The sequence below is a fragment of the Alnus glutinosa genome, chromosome 10, assembly GCF_958979055.1.
Source record: "Alnus glutinosa chromosome 10, dhAlnGlut1.1, whole genome shotgun sequence".
In the NCBI taxonomy this organism is placed as follows: Eukaryota; Viridiplantae; Streptophyta; class Magnoliopsida; order Fagales; family Betulaceae; genus Alnus; species Alnus glutinosa.
This window is the reverse complement of record NC_084895.1, coordinates 9,796,922-9,815,133: the sequence shown is the minus strand read 5'-3', so window position 1 is coordinate 9,815,133 and position 18,212 is coordinate 9,796,922. Positions and strand designations below refer to the sequence as shown.

At 39.8% G+C, this 18,212-nt stretch overlaps 3 protein-coding genes across 3 annotated transcripts in view; 1 reads left to right on the top strand and 2 right to left on the bottom strand.

Annotated features, from left to right (window-relative positions):
• Positions 1-3,739: 3,739 nt before the first annotated feature.
• Positions 3,740-4,280, bottom strand: LOC133879006 (protein FAR1-RELATED SEQUENCE 12-like). The gene is made up of 2 exons (XM_062317560.1): positions 3,873-4,280; positions 3,740-3,772 (listed from the first exon to the last, which is right to left on the bottom strand). Exons 1-2 carry the CDS (start codon positions 4,278-4,280, stop codon positions 3,740-3,742), a joined length of 441 nt encoding a protein of 146 aa, XP_062173544.1.
• Positions 4,281-7,444: 3,164 nt separating this feature from the next.
• On the bottom strand, positions 7,445-7,891 carry LOC133879005 (uncharacterized). The gene has a single exon (XM_062317559.1). It carries the CDS (start codon positions 7,889-7,891, stop codon positions 7,445-7,447), a length of 447 nt encoding a protein of 148 aa, XP_062173543.1.
• A 491-nt stretch (positions 7,892-8,382) lies between these two features.
• The window catches only part of LOC133880584 (uncharacterized), a 36,042-nt gene continuing 26,212 nt past the window's right edge, over positions 8,383-18,212 (top strand). The window contains exon 1 of the mRNA XM_062319570.1: positions 8,383-8,617. The gene's annotated coding sequence lies outside the window, so the exon portion shown is untranslated. The remainder of the gene's footprint in view (positions 8,618-18,212) is intronic.

Below are 18,212 nucleotides of genomic sequence, written 5' to 3'. Positions count from 1 at the left end.
TGAGATGTAAATGAATGGAGTTAATGTGAAGAAGTTAGAAGGGTCATTTGTATCCTATAAATACCCATGTAAGCAAGTTATTTTGAATCAAGTTGAATAAAAGTATACAAAGTCCTCTATCAATTTATTGTCTCTCTTCCTTTTCATTCTCTCTCTTAGTGTATGTGTGGTTTTTCAATTTCCAACACTGTGTAGGTTTATTCGAAGGTAAGTGGGGAACCTCCTCTAGAAGTACCTACTATTGATGTGAGCTCCAAAGAATTTTAGAGTGTGGGATATGATGATAGTGATAAGAGAATTCCTAACATGACCATAATCAACTGGCAGCTTGGTATTAATTCTTATCTTCTTCTTTATATATATATATATATATATATATATTCTAAAGCCTTGGGACCCCAAGACTTCACTTTGAGACTTGCTTGAATCGACATTGACCTATCAACATAGGACATACACTGAGGCTGTTAAGCAGGCCATTGCAAAACCGGTTGCCAACTAAAGCCCAAGGGGATTCTTGCTTATGTTGGTGTTGTTTAGCAATTCTTTCTAAAGAAGTCGTATAATATTTGTTACAACTGGTTGTGGTGAAGACAAAAAATGGCAAATGGAATGATTTGATTTCAAAAATGGCTGAAGTCATCACGGCCTTGTAACTTCAAAAATTTATTTCTAACATCTGATTCATGTCTCAATTCAGCTTCTATGCCAATGAATTGTAAAAAGGAAAATATATAATGTGTATAGAAACTAAAGTAAACAAAATTGTCCAATATTCAAACACAAAAAGAAATAATCACAACAACTTCAGAGAGTTCCATAGTTGTTCATCCTATCTACACCAATATTAATTGTATCTGATGAAGATATAGGATCTTGAGAGATGACAAATGTCGTTGTAGAGGGATACACCATAGTTAGCAAGGAGCATTGTAAATTATTTACAAATAAACAAAAGTTAAATAATAGATATCTTCACTATTAATCAAATAATCACATATTACCTGGGTAGAGAATATGTTGTAGTGAAAATTTGCCTTTGCTAAACTTTGTTGGTCTATCGACCCCGAGTTATCCAACCTCAAATTTGTGTTGACAATATCCCTACTGAAAAATAGCATTTTGAAAAAATATTAAGTCAAAATACATTTAATGTAAAGTATTGCAAATAAAAAAAGAAATTATAAGAATACCTTGCTTGCTTATGTGATGGACTATTGCTTCTCATATGCCCTGTTTTTTTGCAAATGCTACAAGTCCTTGTGGAGGCTTCTTTTTTTTTTTTTTTTTTTTTTTTCTTTTGGATTTTTTGTCTCAAAGATTTTGGTCGTCCTTTACAAGGAACATGTATAGGATCTTGCAATGTGAATATAATGTTTGACAATACTTGGCTGTTTAATACAAGACCATTGGCACTTCCTACATCACCATCCTCTATATCTTTATCACAATCATCATCCATTGTCAAAAGTTCATGACTAAGCTTTTGTAAACCAATGACAAGATGTTCATACTTTTTTTTTGAATGGAACCCCAATTCTACAACATCATCGAATTGCAACTTTAAGCTATTTCTCATCAAGGTGGAAGAATTTTGTCTCTAATTGTATTTCATCACTAGATATGCCATGTATAACGCGACTCTTGACATTGATCGTCCATCTCTCAAAAACATAATGTTGAGGAAGAATGTCCACAAAAGATTTCTTCAAAAAAACTTGAAGAATGTGCCTACATAGTATTCCCACAAATTCAAACATATGACAAGTACAAGTAGCTTTCTTTTTAAGAACATCAAGTGCAACTTCATAAAATGGACTTTTTCTCTCATGATGGGTCACTCTATATATCTTCTTCCCTCCTTCTTCCCGATGTTTAGATGAATTGTATTTTTGACTTTTAAATAGCTCTTCTTGAATCATCAAAAATGACTATCTTGTGTAAACCTTTGCTACCTCAACTTCCATCTTGTAACATGTTTTTAAAATTGGTCTAGAAGTTTTTGTCTTGACATCTTTTTCTTTCTCCTTCAGATAACATGCATTCAATTCCTTGTCATACTGATGGACAAAGTCACGCACCATTGTGCTTGAATGAACATAATCTTTGAAAAACTTATTCATACTCTCACTTCGTTGAGTTGTAGACATGTCGGCACAAAATTTGTTTCGTAAGTAAGCTGATACCCACTTTTGACGACGCATATATAGTTTATTCAACAAATCATTCTCTCTCAACTCATACTTGCTTACAAGAAGACTCCATTCCAACTCAAATTCTTCAATTGTGAGTGTGTCATGAATACAATGATGAAAATCTACTTGGAAAGATGGATATTTATTATATACATGAGCAAAGTCTTCTTGAACTTTTTGTAGAATTTGCCATAAACACAAATCTATTTATTATATATATAGATCTCTTCTTCTATAGCCCAAATAATTTTCAACATCTTTAGCAATACACCCAACATTGTAGTCACCACCGGATTCTTTACTCAACACCAACATTATCTTCCTTGGAGGTACAATGGACTTATTGAGCGTATCTACAAGATTTTTTTTGGCACATGTCACCACTCTATGTCCACGAAGAAAACGTGTACTTTTAGGAGTAAGGAGCACATGATTATGTTCAATTACGAACTTACTTACAATCCATCTTAAACCTACTGAAAATAATTTATTGACTTCTAATTAAAACCAAGTGTGTGTTTGTGTGCAAACAAATATTTTAGATGGGAAATTTAAATGAGACAAGATATTTGTTACGAAGTGGAAACACTATGAAGAGAAAAAACCACTCCGGGGCAGCCAAACCCAGGAAATCTACTAACCAAAAATAAAGCTAGTTACAAGACACTCGTACTCACATAACCCTATGTAGTAGTCATACCTTTAACTCTGACGTGTAGCCCAACACGAACGCTTCCCAACCAGATCTTCCACTTGAAGGGGTTTTTTATGGATTCCTTTACCTTAAAGCCGACCTCTAAGATAGACTTCACACGAATACTTGAGCACACATTGGCACCGGCTTGAGAGCTAGTAAATCTTTGAATCTCCCTAAACACCCTCTCAAAGCACTATGAAATTCACCACCGAATTCTGTACAAGACGTAGACCTAGAGCCCCCTATTTATAGGCTTCAAGAGACCTCAAAACTGCTGAAAATCAGACTCTATTTGTCGAGCGTCCGGATGGAAGTTAGCCTCGTCCAAACGATTTTTTGCGATATCCTTTCAAAAACTGCGTGATTCAATCTTTATTAGGTTTGCGTCCAGACGGCTTGACCGAGCGTCTGGACGGTTTTCACTGAATTTGTTTCTGCGCTCGAACGGAAATCTAGAGTTATTTGAATTACTGGATATCGTCTGGACGTGTTGCCTAGTCGTCCGGACGTCTTATAGAGACTGGACATCGTTCGGACATGTTGCCTCGTCGTCCGGACGGATTGCAAAAAACTTTCCAAACAATGTCGACTTCTGAGAACAGACTCCTGGTTGAATACTGATTGACCGAGCGTCCGGACGGTGTTGCTCTGACGTCTGTACGTCTTCAATGTTTATCTGTAGGACACTGCGGGACGTCTGGATGCCTTCAAAGGCCCGTCCGGATGGTTGCACGGGAATCGGCTGATTTGTCTTGGTTTCTATACTGGACACTTCATGGGTATCTTCTAGAAGCTTGTGAACAGTAAACGTCTCAATGTATGAAGATTCCAATTTGAAAATCGACTGTCAAATACATAAAGTTTGAAAAAACTGACTGTCCTGCAACCATTACATAAAGTATTTTTGTTTAAACCAGAATGTAGCCAATAAAAATACTAACACCTACTTTCTTTATACCCATCATTGCTTTACATCCTACCCTTGTTTCTGCAGGTTCCAAATTTATATGAATTTTCTTTTGATAGCTCTTATGACGAAATCCTTCCCTTGAACAAGAATAATCTACCCCAATCAATAACTTGTCGTCTCCCTTCGATAGTCGAGTATGATTTTTTCTAATGCTAAAACCTTTTTTCCTTGCATAAGCATTATAACATATACAAGCATCTTCTACCTCATCGAATTCCAAACCAAAGCATGGTTCCAAAGAACCATTATATGAAGAAGAATTGGCAGTTGGCTGCTTCAAATCATTCCCAAGCAAGTTTATATCATTTTGATCTTCTATCATTTCATCATCAGGATGTAAATCTTCAATAAATTCATCACCACATGAGTTTATTTGCTCACAAAGTGGTTGACTTTGCTGCTCCTGAACTTCATCCATTCTTCACCTAAAATGAAGTAGTGTACCATTACTTTTTGGAATTGAGCCTTGCTAAATTGTACAGTGATAATGTTGTAAATTGAGACTGTGTCAATTATGGAGTGCTATTCCAATTCCATGAACTATATTTACCTCCTAGAAGAAGCATTAAAGAAAAAGTAATAAAGATGGAAACGGTAAGAGAGAAAGAAAGTAAAATATATATATATTATTAATAAAAATTATCTTTGTTCACGAGAAGAGGACAAAAATGAAAGAAACAAAAGCAATAGGTTTATTATGTTCATGTCATCTAATCAGCCATTAGAAATCCTTGTTCATCAATAATTAAGATTTGTTATATGTTATAATAAAAGGAATTCTTATCTCATAAGATTACACATGGATCTTTATTTAATTTGTATTAGCAATTATAATAATCTTAAGATTTGAATTATAGCCTATACAAACTTGTTTTCATTATCTTTGATTGAATAAAATTTATGGAAGAAATTAGAATTGCTTTCCTGCCTTCTCTATAAAGCAAAAGGCCAAAAAATTTCAAACTTTTATCCAATCTCTCTCTTCCAATCTCCAAAGCGTTTAGTCCACGTGAAAACAAATGAGAGAGAAAGAGGTTATTTAAAAAGAATACCTATTTAACACAAAGCTCCACCCAGACCTTCAAAAAGCCAAGATTCTTTTTGTCTTCACCCTGAAACCTTCAAAATTCACAGATTTTTTTTTTTTTTTGGCCGTTGGCATATTTGTTGCGTCCACTAAGGCACTGGGGTCGTGGATATAGATATATCTCACCATTTCTTTAAATATTGAAGTTTGTCTACTAATTAAAAACCAGTATTGCAAAGTGGGACTGACTTATGAGCTTCGGTTATAATTGGGAAGACAGTCCGTCATCTAAACCTGTAAGTAACTGCTTCATTTTTGCATCAATGTTTCCCTTTGCATTTTCTATAAAGAGAAATGCTATATATGTTTTCATTAAAGAGTTCTGTAGTTGCCCTGGATTCTGGATACAATAATAGTTGTACGTTGTGAGGTTTTCTCATGAAGGATGTGATTGTCACATTATATGGTTTGTTAAAATGATCATGTTTTAGTCCAGCTGTCTGACTCCTTTAAGAGTGGGAATGTCATGGTTAAACTTCAATTCCATTTAATTAATACTCGACTAACAATTATTGTATCCTATGAAAAGTTTGTAGAAGTATATACTACGAAATATTTAAATTAAAACTATTCAAGTTTATTATTACAAGTATTCCTAAACCGTATATCAATATCAAATGTGTTTAGCGTCATTCTCTTACACATCTTTCTTTCTTTTTTTTCTTTTTTTTTTTTAAAAAAAAAATCAGCCATTAACTTTGTTGAACTCACATGTGGTCCCACAAATTCAATAGTGAATTTGCACATCTCTTTTATGGAGACGAATTAAACAATGAAACTAAACATTTCTCTATCGAGATATGTACGCATGAAACAAGCAATGTGAATTTTATAAGCAATGAATGAACAACTTCATCGCACAATGCTAGAGTTGTTTCACTGTTCAAACTTCGAATATGTACACGTTCGCATCCACTTCCTTTGTTTTTTTTTTTTTCTTTCTTTTTTGAAAAAAAAGGTATTTAAAGAATTTTGATAGAATTTAACGAAAAATCCTAATAGATGGGTGAAATTAAAAAAAAAAAATTTAAACAATAAAGGGAGGAAGTTCGAGGTGTGGCTCATCCACCTTTGTCCAAATGGGGGTGACTCGGCCACCCCTTTCATCAGCCTGGGGTGCCCAAACCACCCCTTGCCTTTTGCAGGTGGTTCCCCCCCTTCCGGTTGAGAGTGACGCCTGCATATATAATAGAAACCCACTTTCTAATTCTACAATGTAACCCTGTTTCTATGCGCATCTGAGAAAGACAAAGAGCTAAAGAGAGTCTAACCCGCATCTTCAATCTCATCCCATTTGTCATTATCATCCCCTCACGTTGATAGACTACTCCTTGCTCTCTCTCTCTCTCGCTCACTTATGGATTTTAAAAGATGAATATGATTTTAGTGGGAATAAAAGGATTGCGGCTTTTTGACAATCTGAGATCCATAAGCGTTATCAGTCTCTGATTCATATATTTATTCGCAATAGTTCATCGTTGAAAATCTTATTTATTTCAATTTTTGTTAGAGTAGTTTCCGGTCGAGTGAACCTCTAGTTGATTTGCCCCTGCAAATGAGCAACAAGTTAAGCAAAAAGAGCTAGATGGAGGAGCTGGCATGGAATAGCTCTGATGCTTAAGTCAGTTATTAGTTTGAATATAATGACAAAGATAGCAAGATTTTTCGCAGAGAGTGAAAAAACTCATTGTTACTCGATTTGAGCTTGTTATTTGTAGAGGCTAGATGTAGCCATTGGAAGAGGCTTGATCCTCGGGTTCATCAGATCGTGGGATGGAGGAGTGAAGTATTCGATCCCAGTTATGGTGTGTGGTGGACCCAGGTTGTGGGACCCGAGCGTGGGTTTTGCTTGGTATTGGGCTTCTCGATTTGAAATTGAATGTCCACCCTAGTTTGCTAGACTTCCATGTCGGCCCAATTCGCAATAGTTTCCTCTCAATTCTCATTTTTGGCATGCTATGGAAGATTAAGGAAATTTTTGAATCTTGGGGTTGGTGCGGACCTTTGTGTTTTCTGTCCATTATGCCTTTAATGCATCGATTCCATCTTGATCCTTGGGAGATTTCGACCCGTGTGTCGATTGAAATCCTTCAACTCAATTAGGTGTGCACATTTTTCAAGGTTGCAGCTTTAAGGCTTTTCGATTTGTCAGATTTATCGATCATCCATTCTTCTCCAACCTTTTACCTTTGCATTTTTCTACCACTGGCTTCGCTTCTTTCCCTGGCTCGTCCTCACCTTAACGATTTCTCTCATTAAGTTGAAACCGGATTTTGAACTAGCAAAACCGTAAGTTGAAACCTCTGATTTCTATGTGACGCAACTACAGCAAAAAGACAATCTCGCAGCGAAATTTTTTTTTTCCCTAATTTTTAACACTACGGATGAACTACATAACACTTGTGTGTTGATTGAATTACTTCATAATTATATAGACAAAATCATTTATTTATTTTTTTTATTTTTGAACGGTAACACTGCTTATTATTGAAATCTTAAGAGTCAAAACAACATGATCCCAAAGAATTGGAATCTAGGGAGTAAACACGTTCCCTAAGAATAACAGTATCCAAAAAATACGAAGTGTCCTCAATCCAGCACGTTTCCTCTTCATGAACAACAGCCTCCTTCGCCAATAAATGAGCTGCCCCATTGCATTCTCTATGGACATGAACGAAGGTAGCAGACCTTAATCCCTGAATTTCTTGAACTATACTTTCAATCAGATGGCCAGTAGCAGATAAAAATGGAGGTTTTGAGTGAATTTTGTTAACCACCTGAGAAGCATCTCCCTCAAAGATTACATCAAGAAAACCAAACTCTTTGCAAAATAGAATAGCCCAAAGAGCAGCCATAGCTTCTGCTGTCTTTGGGTCAACTGAAATGTTTTTCCTCACACATTTGGCTGCCAGGACATCGCCCTTACAATCCCGTGCAACCATACCCAACCCAATACAGGACTCCTTTCCATTTATAGAAGCATCTTAGTTTACCTTAATAATACCATCCGGAGGAGGTTGCTATTTGAAAATTCTGGTAATGTGGGGAGCCTCCTGATCAGCCACTTGATTTGGGTCACTAGAATTACACCGCCAGAATTCCTTTGCCCCGACTAGGACATCATTAGGGTGCTTGAATTTCCCTTCAAAGACAAGATAATTACGACGAAGCCAAATATAGCGAGCAATAACTACAAAAAGCTCCACTTCATCCCTTCTAAATTGTTGCATGATATTCTCCAGTAGTGCCTCAAAACTTACACTGTCATTTCTGCATTTATGGAAGCATGAGTCCCCCCCCCCCCCCCCCCCCCCCCCCCCCTCCCAAACATCCTGGGACGCTGGGCATGACGAAATCACATGCATGACCGTTTCTGGTTCTCTTTTGCAGCAGGGACACATTATCTTCTACCACCTTACTCTTTGATAAATTGGATCTAGTTGGCAAAATATTGTGGCATGCACGCCATGTGAACATTTTCACCTAATTTGGGACACTCAAAACCCACAAGTCCTTCCAAAAGCCCTGCTCGATGCCACCCCTAGAGCTTTGTGCACTAGAAGAGGCAATCAATTCCTTACCCAAGTGGTATGCACTTCGTACGGTAAAAATACCATTCTTCAGTGCCTTCCAGAATTGCATATCCTTAGGGAGACAGGGACTCAGCGGTATGTTCTCTATTACTCGGGCCTCTTCACTACTAAAAATTTCCACCAGAAGTTACTGTTTCCAACAACCTCGATCCTGGTCTATAAGCACGTTTACCATAGACTCTGGTCCAATGATCTTTGGAGGTGACTGGACATAGTGGGTGATGGGCGTTGGCAACCATCTATCTCCCCATATTTTTATAGACTTCCCATCCCCGACTCTCCACAACAAACCATGCAATAATAGAGACCTCACACTACAAATACTTCGCCATACAAAGGATGCCCTTGCTCCAATGGGAACCTCTATAAAGCTTGAATTCTGGTAATACTTAGCCCGCAAAATCCTGGCTGTAAGGGTATTTGGATTTAGAATAATCCTCCATCCTTGTTTAGCAAGGAGAGCTTGGTTGAAAATTACCAAATCCCTGAATCCGAGTCCTCCCGCTGTTTTGGACTTCCCCATTCAATCCCAACTCATCCAATGTATTTTGGAAGTTTTGGACATATGACTCCACCTAAAACTTTGCATCATGGCATTTACCTCGCAAAGCGAAATAGGCAGCTGAAATATACCCATGCAGTACGTGGGAATTCCTTGCACCACGGTCTTCAATAGTACTTCCTTTCCTGCTTGGGACAGAAAATGCACCTTCCAGTTATTAAGCTTCTGCGGCACTTTAGCTTTGATATGTTGGAATGCTTGAGTCCGAGATATGCCCACAAACGTTGGTAAACCTAGGTAAGCATCAATGCGGTGAGTTTCAGTTAACCTAGATAACCAGAGGATTTCCTGCCTCCTTTCCAAACTAGTATTCCGACTGAAAAACACCGACGTCTTTTGGAGGTTTAGCTTTTGCCCCGAAGCCTGTTCATAAGTCCCTATAATTTTCATTAGCCTTCTCCATTCCACCCCATTGGCCTTACAAAACAAGATACTATCATTAGCGAAGAATAAATGGCTTATCTTTGGCCCTCGGGGGGACGTAAGCACCCCCGAGATAACTCCATTGTTCTCCGCTTTGGTAATGAGGGCACTAAAAGCTTCCGCACATATAATGAATAAATAGGGGGATATAGGGTTCCCCTGCCTTATTCCCCTTGTAGGCTTGATTTCCCCCACTAGACTGCCATTTATCAGTACCAAGTACTTGACCGAGACGACACATTGCATTACCAGTCTGATCCAACGTTCATCGAACCCCATCCTGTGCATGACAGCTTCTAAGAATTTCCATTCCACGCGGTCGTAAGCTTTACTCATGTCAAGTTTGATGCCTATATATCCCACTTTACTCCACATACGGGATTGCATGGTGTGCATGGTCTCGAACGCCGCTATAATGTTGTCCGTTAAAAGCCTGCCAGGTATGAAAGCACTCTGCGAACAAGAAATAATATCTAGCAGGACTAGTTTAAGCCTATTAGCCAATACTTTAGATATCAGTTTGTAAATGACATTGCATAGGCTTATCGGCCTAAATTCCATAACACTTTCTGGGCATTGCACTTTAGGAATAAGTGCTATAAAAGTGGTGTTGATCTGACAATCCAAATCACCCGTATTAAGAAAGTGAAGGATAGCAGAACAAACCTCTTGCTTGACAGTGGCCCAATTGGCTTGGTAAAAACACGCAGAGAAACCGTCTGGGCCTAGCGCCTTCATAGGTGACATTTGGTTCAAAGCAGCCAAAATTTCCTAAATCGACCAGAAGCTTTTGGTTCATCTCCCTGGTAATCCTGGTGTCAACCGCATCCAGAGAAGCCTCCATTTCCACCTCTGTTCCGGCCGTGAACAACTTCGAAAATAAGACATAAAGGCTGTTTCAACATCCTTTTTTGTGGAACACCATCTGCCAGCCGAATCTTTAATCCTCAAGATTTGTGATCGTTGCTTCTTCTGCGACGTACAAGCATGAAAATACCTTGTGTTACGATCCCCAAACTAGAGCCAGGATTCCTTTGCCCATTGTCTCCACTTCAAATCCTCCCCTGCAAGAAGATTGTTTATCTCATCATTTAGCCGATGTTCTTCTTCCCAAGTGTCCACTTGAATAGCCGTTTGGATAAAATGAAGTTCCTTCAACTTTTCTATAACCGTTTGCTTAACAGGATTTTTTTGTACGCAAACGCACTACTTTAGACGCCTTCAACATCCCTAGAGATTACTTTGGATGGTCTGCCAAGGACGTTCCCACCTCTTCTTGGGGCGCCACACTTGCTTAATCACTGCACCATGCTCTTTATTTTTTGTCCATTCTGCTTCAAATAGAAAGCCACTAGTTTTTGGCCATCTCGTGTTCTGAGAATTAGAGAAAGATACTTGGATCGGATGATGATCCGAGGTAGTACGAGGTAACACCTCCACCTCCGTAATGTTGTAAAGGGCACACCACTCTCTATTAGCCTCAGCCCTATCCAACCTTTCCATCGTGTGCTCTCTCCCATGCCTTCCATTCCACCATGTAAACTTCGGCCCGGTGAATCCCAGTTCCGCCAGTTTGCAGTCTGAAAGAGCATTTTGGAATGCTTGCATTTGGGAGGTAGGCCGAATCGACTTGCTTGACTTCTCCGATGCTGTGATAATTTCATTAAAGTCACCCAGACACAACCAATGGTCCGGGTGAAGCCTTGCCAAATACCTAAGCAGAGCCCACAACTCCCCCCTCCTTGCAACATCCGGGTGACCGTAGAAACCCGTGAATTTCCATGCAGGGTCCAACAGGCTATCCTGCACCACCGCATTAATGTGACGTCTACTGTAATTTTGAATCACCACCGAGATGGAGTTCTTCCATAACAGCATCAGCCCTCCACTTTTACCTACGCAATCCACCACAAAACAGTGATCGAATCCGAGCAATCCGAGCTTAATACGAATTCCAGAAAGCTAAAAGGGGTCGCTTAGCCCTCACCAAATGGCGAAGGAATAGAACTGTCTTGGGGTTCCCAAGCCCCCGACAGCAGCCTCCGCCTTAGCCCTCGGCACATTAGTGGGGCTTACCTGAATTTTTCGACACTTCTTAGTAGTTTGCACCGTATCCCCTTGCTCCCATGTAACCTGCTGCTTCTCACCTTCTACTTCATCTGTGGGTTCAATAGAGGTCCCCGATCGTTGGGTTGTTCTTGACCGCTTCTTTGAGGATGGACCGAGACCATCTTTACCCCTGAACACGATCTCAGCCTTCTCTTCTTGAAACGTACTCTCTGGAACCTTTAGCTTGTATACACTCTTATTAGTCGGACCAAAGGATAAACCAGAGTGTGAAGAAAAAATCTCTGTATCCTGAACCGTAATTCTCCTAGCACCAGCCTCGACACGTGGAAAATACGTGTCATGGATTGGGTCCTTCTCGAGATTTATAACCTTATCTACCTTAAAGCATCTCCAAACCATTTTATTAAGGCCCGGATCAAACTGGCCCACAAACTTTTGTGGCAAAATGCCACTTTTGGCCTTAGCCAAATCTTCTGGAATAGACTTCGATGACTGGCCCATCTGTAAGATATTATTCCCATAGCTGCACTGAGAATCTTGACTTAAGTCTATGAGGTCCCCCCATCGATCTTTCTTCCCAACGTAATATTTAATACCTTTCTTATAATCCTTTTTCATAGAAGGACTTTCCGCATCGCAATCACCCAAGGGATTCAGATCCCACATATCCCGCCGTAAAGGAATTAAATTAGTAGGGGATTCGACATTCCCTGTTCGGAAACAATCCTCGCCATTAATTTCTCCATTAACTTCCCCATTACCATTACCCGTTGTTTCCATATTGGCTAACTCCGTCCTTGAGATAGGTTTACGGCTCCTATGGGTAGCAGCGCCACTACCTTTCGGTTCCTCCTCCGTGTATCTTCTTTCTGCATAGTATTCAGGTGTAGGAAACGACTTTCTTGACCTACCATCAGCTTTACCCAGACTATCTCGCCCGGGACGAGGTGCTAACCGTCTCAACAGGAAAATAACTCTCAACCATGGACTATAAGGCTGGTTCTCCTCCGTGCCTGGACTGCGCCGACTGCCTTCTTAATGACAACCCTTCTGCCCATGCATGATAACACCGCACTAATAACAATAGTTGGGTAGCTTTTCATACTTGAACGCTATCCATATAAACCGATCCTGGATGTGTAGCATCTACCTCTTGACAAAGGTTTTGATAAATCCAGCCTGATTTTGACCCGAAGATATTCGCCCCACCTCGGGTCATCATTGTGCACATCAACTGCCACTACTACTCCAACCGATGCCCCTATCTTCTGTCCGGCCGCTTTCCCCATGCATGCCAACGGCAAGTTGTACATACGGACCCAAAATGTGGCATGTTCGAAAGATATCCCTGTTGGCGATGTGAGACCATCAAACTCAGCTAGAGATATTAAATGACCATAAAAAATCCACGGTCTGCCCTCCATAACTCGAATTTTATCCCCTTCTTCCTCAAACTCAGCGATAAAAAATATTACCACCAATTACTTGGAACGAAACAGTGCCCACCGGGCACCAAATCTTCATCAACGGACCCCTGAAGTATTCCTTAGGGACAATCTGCTCCGCCATTAACTTCCCTATCAGGCACACCTTCCCACGATGAATCATAGGTTCAATTTCATCTGCCTCCAAAGTCACCCCATCATTTTCTTCTTCGTTGAGAGAAAACTTTCCCCACCTCACCGTTAGATGTTCTTCCATGGCTTGAGAAAACTTTCCCACCACCGCTATCTCCAAGTCCTCAAATAGAACTGGAGGCCACCAGCTTCACCCCTAGGTTTTCAGAGAGAATTCCTTAAAGGGAAGGTAATACACAAGACATGTACAAACAAGATAAACAATTATGTGCCACAGACAACACCAAAAACATATAATTAAACATTGTCAATAACACACATTAAAAGCAAACACATTAAAACAAACGTAAAGATAAGGCTTGCTCTCCCAGCATCAAGCATCAAGTTCCCAATAGATAGTTAAGAAACCATCAAAACTAGTTAAAGAATTTTCTCCTACACCCTCAATTTCTATATCTTGGTCTGTGTAACGATAACGTTATCATATTTACACAGGCAGACAAGTGAGTCCCCAAGTTCCCATAAATCAATAATTATAAGTCACCAAAGGAAATAGAGAGAGAGAGAGAGAGAGAGAGAGAGAGAGAGAATGCATGTAATGATGTATTGTGCAGTGACTGATTCGTTTGTATTTTATGATAGTCTTTCTTCAAAGCTTTCAATAATAAATTGAACACAAACCCATTTACGTATGTTCACCTCGTACTTTGAACACTACCTATTTAATATTGGCGATTATATCCGCCCTAGCTTAAATCTTATATTAGGCATTTGGACCATTAGTCCCGCTAACTAACCTACTGCCTCACTGTTCTATCGGCCACTGTTGCGATCACCACTTTTGTTCTTATTGAGTTTATTCTTGTATTGCACATGAATTTGAAGAGAATATGATATAATCATATAGGCATAAAAAATCAAAACATAAAAGTAATAAACGACTATAACATTACTTAATAAGTATATCCATACTTACAACTCATATTTATAAAAACTTGGTAAAATATCACAGCAAGTAAGTAAATCCATACTAACATTTATTAAAACTAGTATCATGTCTCAATAAGTAAATCCATACTTACAATCCTCAGAAAAGATCCTACATATATTTTCTACAAACAAATAATATTCATGCAATAATACATAAATTAGTAAAATCCTTAAATAATATAACCAAACATCAAAATAGAATATTGTTTAGAGACCCCCATCTCTTTTTAAACATTTACCATTATTTTTTATTTACTTTATTTATTTATTACTAACTCATCCATTTGTCTCTACTCCATTCCTTTCTGTTTCATCAATTGTTTATTGGGTCATTATTATCTTATTAATTTATTTTATCCATTACCTTTAGCCATTGTGAGACATTCCATTAGGATAACCTTAAAATTTGAGTTCCTAATCTAGTGATCAGGCTAAGACTAATACCACCAAATATGAACTTTCAAGATAAGATATACCCTATAGATATAAAAGTACAATCGATATACCCTATCTCAGCAACATGATGAACATCAAAACTACTCTCCAAAACTACAACCATAAAAACCTTTCCTATAGCCGTGAATCACCCAGAAAATTCATCAATAATAACACCCACAACAACCAAACTCCATCCAGCTACTACCCCCACTTGCACATCCTTAGAAAAATCCACCACAAGAACAACCCAAATCAATCTCAACAATCATCTCCAAGCAAGATTGTTATGTGCTTTCTTATATAAAAGGGGAAATTCAGGGAAGAAGAGGTAGAATAATGGATTAAGGCTCTCCGAGAGGCCCGAGCTCTCCAGGAAATACTAGACTCAATATTCTCTCTTTTCATGCCTTCCTTCTCCATTTTATAGGATTTTATAGGAAAGTGCCTTCTACCACTTCATCCCCTTCTAGAGCCTTCTTACTAACTGAATATTGTTAACTCTTAGATACCTCCATCTCAGTACCTTCTAGAATACCCCTTATATCCCTTACATACCCATTATATCCTTTACATTGCCCCTCCCTTCAAAGCACCTCACCCTCGAGGTGCAATTGGAAAAATACAAAGAACAAGATCAAATAACCTAGTCTAAATACAAGCAACCTAAAGCAAATAAAAAACCCAATTTCTGGTGCACCATACAGCAGCCACACGGTAGCCCATGCCATCAAACGGATGGGAAGGATGAGCACCGGGGCCAAGGTATGAGCAAAGTCCAACTCATGCTGGTGAGAGGACGAAAGACCACACCAGCTTTTGTCGCATGGACCGCCATCTATCCAAGACCTATTCGCCATAAAGTAGCCTCGAACCTTGCCAGCAAGCCGCTGCATCCATGGCCACATAGGCATCCAAAGTCTCCCGGCATGGAGTCATGTGAGAACAAGCTCCACACAGTATATGTAAAATAGAGCAAGGTGCTATGAAACACTCTCCCACGTTCGCCGTAAAACAAGGACACTGCAAACTGCCAACCTCAGTTAACCAACTTCACCATATGGAGACCACCTGGCTCCAACTCAATTGGTCTTCTTCCACAAGCCACCATAAGTAAATCCATCCCAAAACTGAAAACAACAAGTTTCTCAATTGCCTTGCCATACTGGAGATATTCAAGTGCAAGAAAGCCCAATGTTCCAGCAGGAAAAATGGAAATAGGGCTCTTGTCATGATCCTTGAGGTTTGCCAAACCAAAAGCAGGCAGCCTTGCATGAAAGCTCCCATCCAGCAACACAGTACCATTCATTATGTCTTTGTGAATGACTTGCTACTCACATTCTTGATGCAAGTATGTTCGAATAGAAGGCAATCTGATTGTCAGGGCTAGTTTCTTGGTACAACGCCTTGTCAAGACTCCCATTAGGCATGAAGTCAGAAACAAGCAATAACTCACCCATAGCAACACACCAACTGTGAAGCTGAATCCAATTCTTGTGCTGCGAACCAACTATAATTGACAATTCGGCAAGGAATTCGGTCTTACCTTTGTGGGAGTGTTACGATTTGTTCACTACAGCAATCATTCCTAGTTTTGAAGAGGCAAGAAAGACGTTGTAGATAGTCCCAAACACCCCATGGCCTATAAACGTTGTTAGTTTGTAATTGGCCACATTCTGTTAGACAAAATCACTTATATATAAAGATGCTTTTTAACAGGGTTTCCGCTATTCAGAAGTATTTTCAGAAGATTCTGCTCAGTTTGCAAGACAGAAAATGCGGTTCCCTGTCAGCCGTTCGGACGATGTGTCATCCTGTTCGGACGCCCAGCTGTCCAAAGCTCAAGCTGTCCGGACGACATGTAATACCGTCTGGACTCTCATCAGATTAAAGCATCATCCGTTTGGATGATGTGGATTCCCGTTCGGGCCTTCCTTTATGTCGAGAAGCTTCGAACTGCTCCAGCTTGTATCCATCCGGACGTTTCAGCAGCCCGTCTAGACGACTCTCAGTGTTCGACCAAGCTTCAGATTTTCTTTCCAAAATCCAATATGGGAAGATTGCTGCAACCGTCCGGATGACGTGGCTTCGCATCTGGACGCATTACTCCTTAAGGCAAGTTTGCAATTCAAAACTCAATTGTCCGGACGCCAGTCTACCATGGTCCGGACGCGCGTTCAACAAATATGAAAATTGCGTGTAGCAAATCACCCGTTCGGACGACCATCCGCTTGGTCCGAACTCGCGACGCCTTTATAAGGAAATTACTTGCAGTGGACGTGCGACCGTCTAGATGACAGGGAAACACAGTCCGGACGCGGTTCTCAAACAGGAAAGATTTTCAACGAAAATCTCAAAATTTTGGTCGCACAGTTGTCCGTCCGAACGGCCTATGACCACCGTCCGGACGGCACCCAGCTTTATCAAGCCAGACACTCATTTGAGTCCTTAGCCTATAAATAGAGGCCCCTATGCTTGAGAATTGCAAGAATTCGGTACTGAATTCCACTAGTGCTTAGAGAGTTATTTTGTGAGGTTATTGAGCTAATTTGTTTTCTCTAAAGCCGTTGCTGTGTGTGTTGTTGCTGCGCTTAAACTGAAGTCTATCTTAGGGGTCGGCCTTAAGGTAAATGATTCCATTCAAGACCCTTTCAAGTAGGAGACCTGGTTGGGAGGCGTTCGTGTTGAGTTATACGTTAGAGTGCAAGGTACGACCACTGCATCAGGGGTATGTGAGTGGTACTATCTTGTAACTAGCTTTGTCTTCTGAATAGTGAATATCTTGGGTTTGGTTGCCCCGGAGTGGTTTTTCTCATCTTGAGTTTCCACTTCGTTAACAAAAATCTTGTGTTATTTATTTTCAGCATTATTTTTTGAAAAAATTAAATGGACTTCTAATTTAACAGTGTGTGTGAACAGTGTGCAACAAAATATTAAATGCGGAATTAAAGGCGACAAATATTTTGTTGACGAAGTGGAAACTCAATTAAGAGAAAAACCACTCCGGGGCAGCCAAACCCAAGATATCCACTATTCAGAAGACAAAGCTAGTTACAAAGTAGTAGCACTCACATACCCCTGATGCAGTGATCGTACCTTGAACTCTAACGTATAACCCAACATGAACGCCTCCCAACCAGGTCTCCTACCTGAAGGGGTCTTCAATGAAATCCTTTACCTTAGGGCCAACCCCTAAGATAGACTTCACAGCTGATCAAATCACACACTGACAAAGCTAGAGAGCTAGCAGATCTTCAATATCTCCCTAAACACCATCTCTAAGCTGTAGAGAATTCACCACCGAATTCCGTGTTGAAAGCATGCATCAAGCCTCTTATTTATAGGCTTTGGAAACCCAAAATCGAGTAAAAAATGGATTCAGAGGCCCTCGCGTCCGGACGGGAGCCTTGGGCCATCCGGACGGGCCAAGTTTTTCTTGTTTGAAAAGTAATTCTGGAATTTTCAGTAGGGCCACCCAGACGGGCAAATCGGATGCTATTAACGGCTTTCCGGATGCTCAATTTATATAACTTTTTCTTAGCTTTCCAACGACGCTGATTTTGTCCCAATCCGATATTTAAGTAAAAAGTTATGACCAAAATACCCGAGGGTG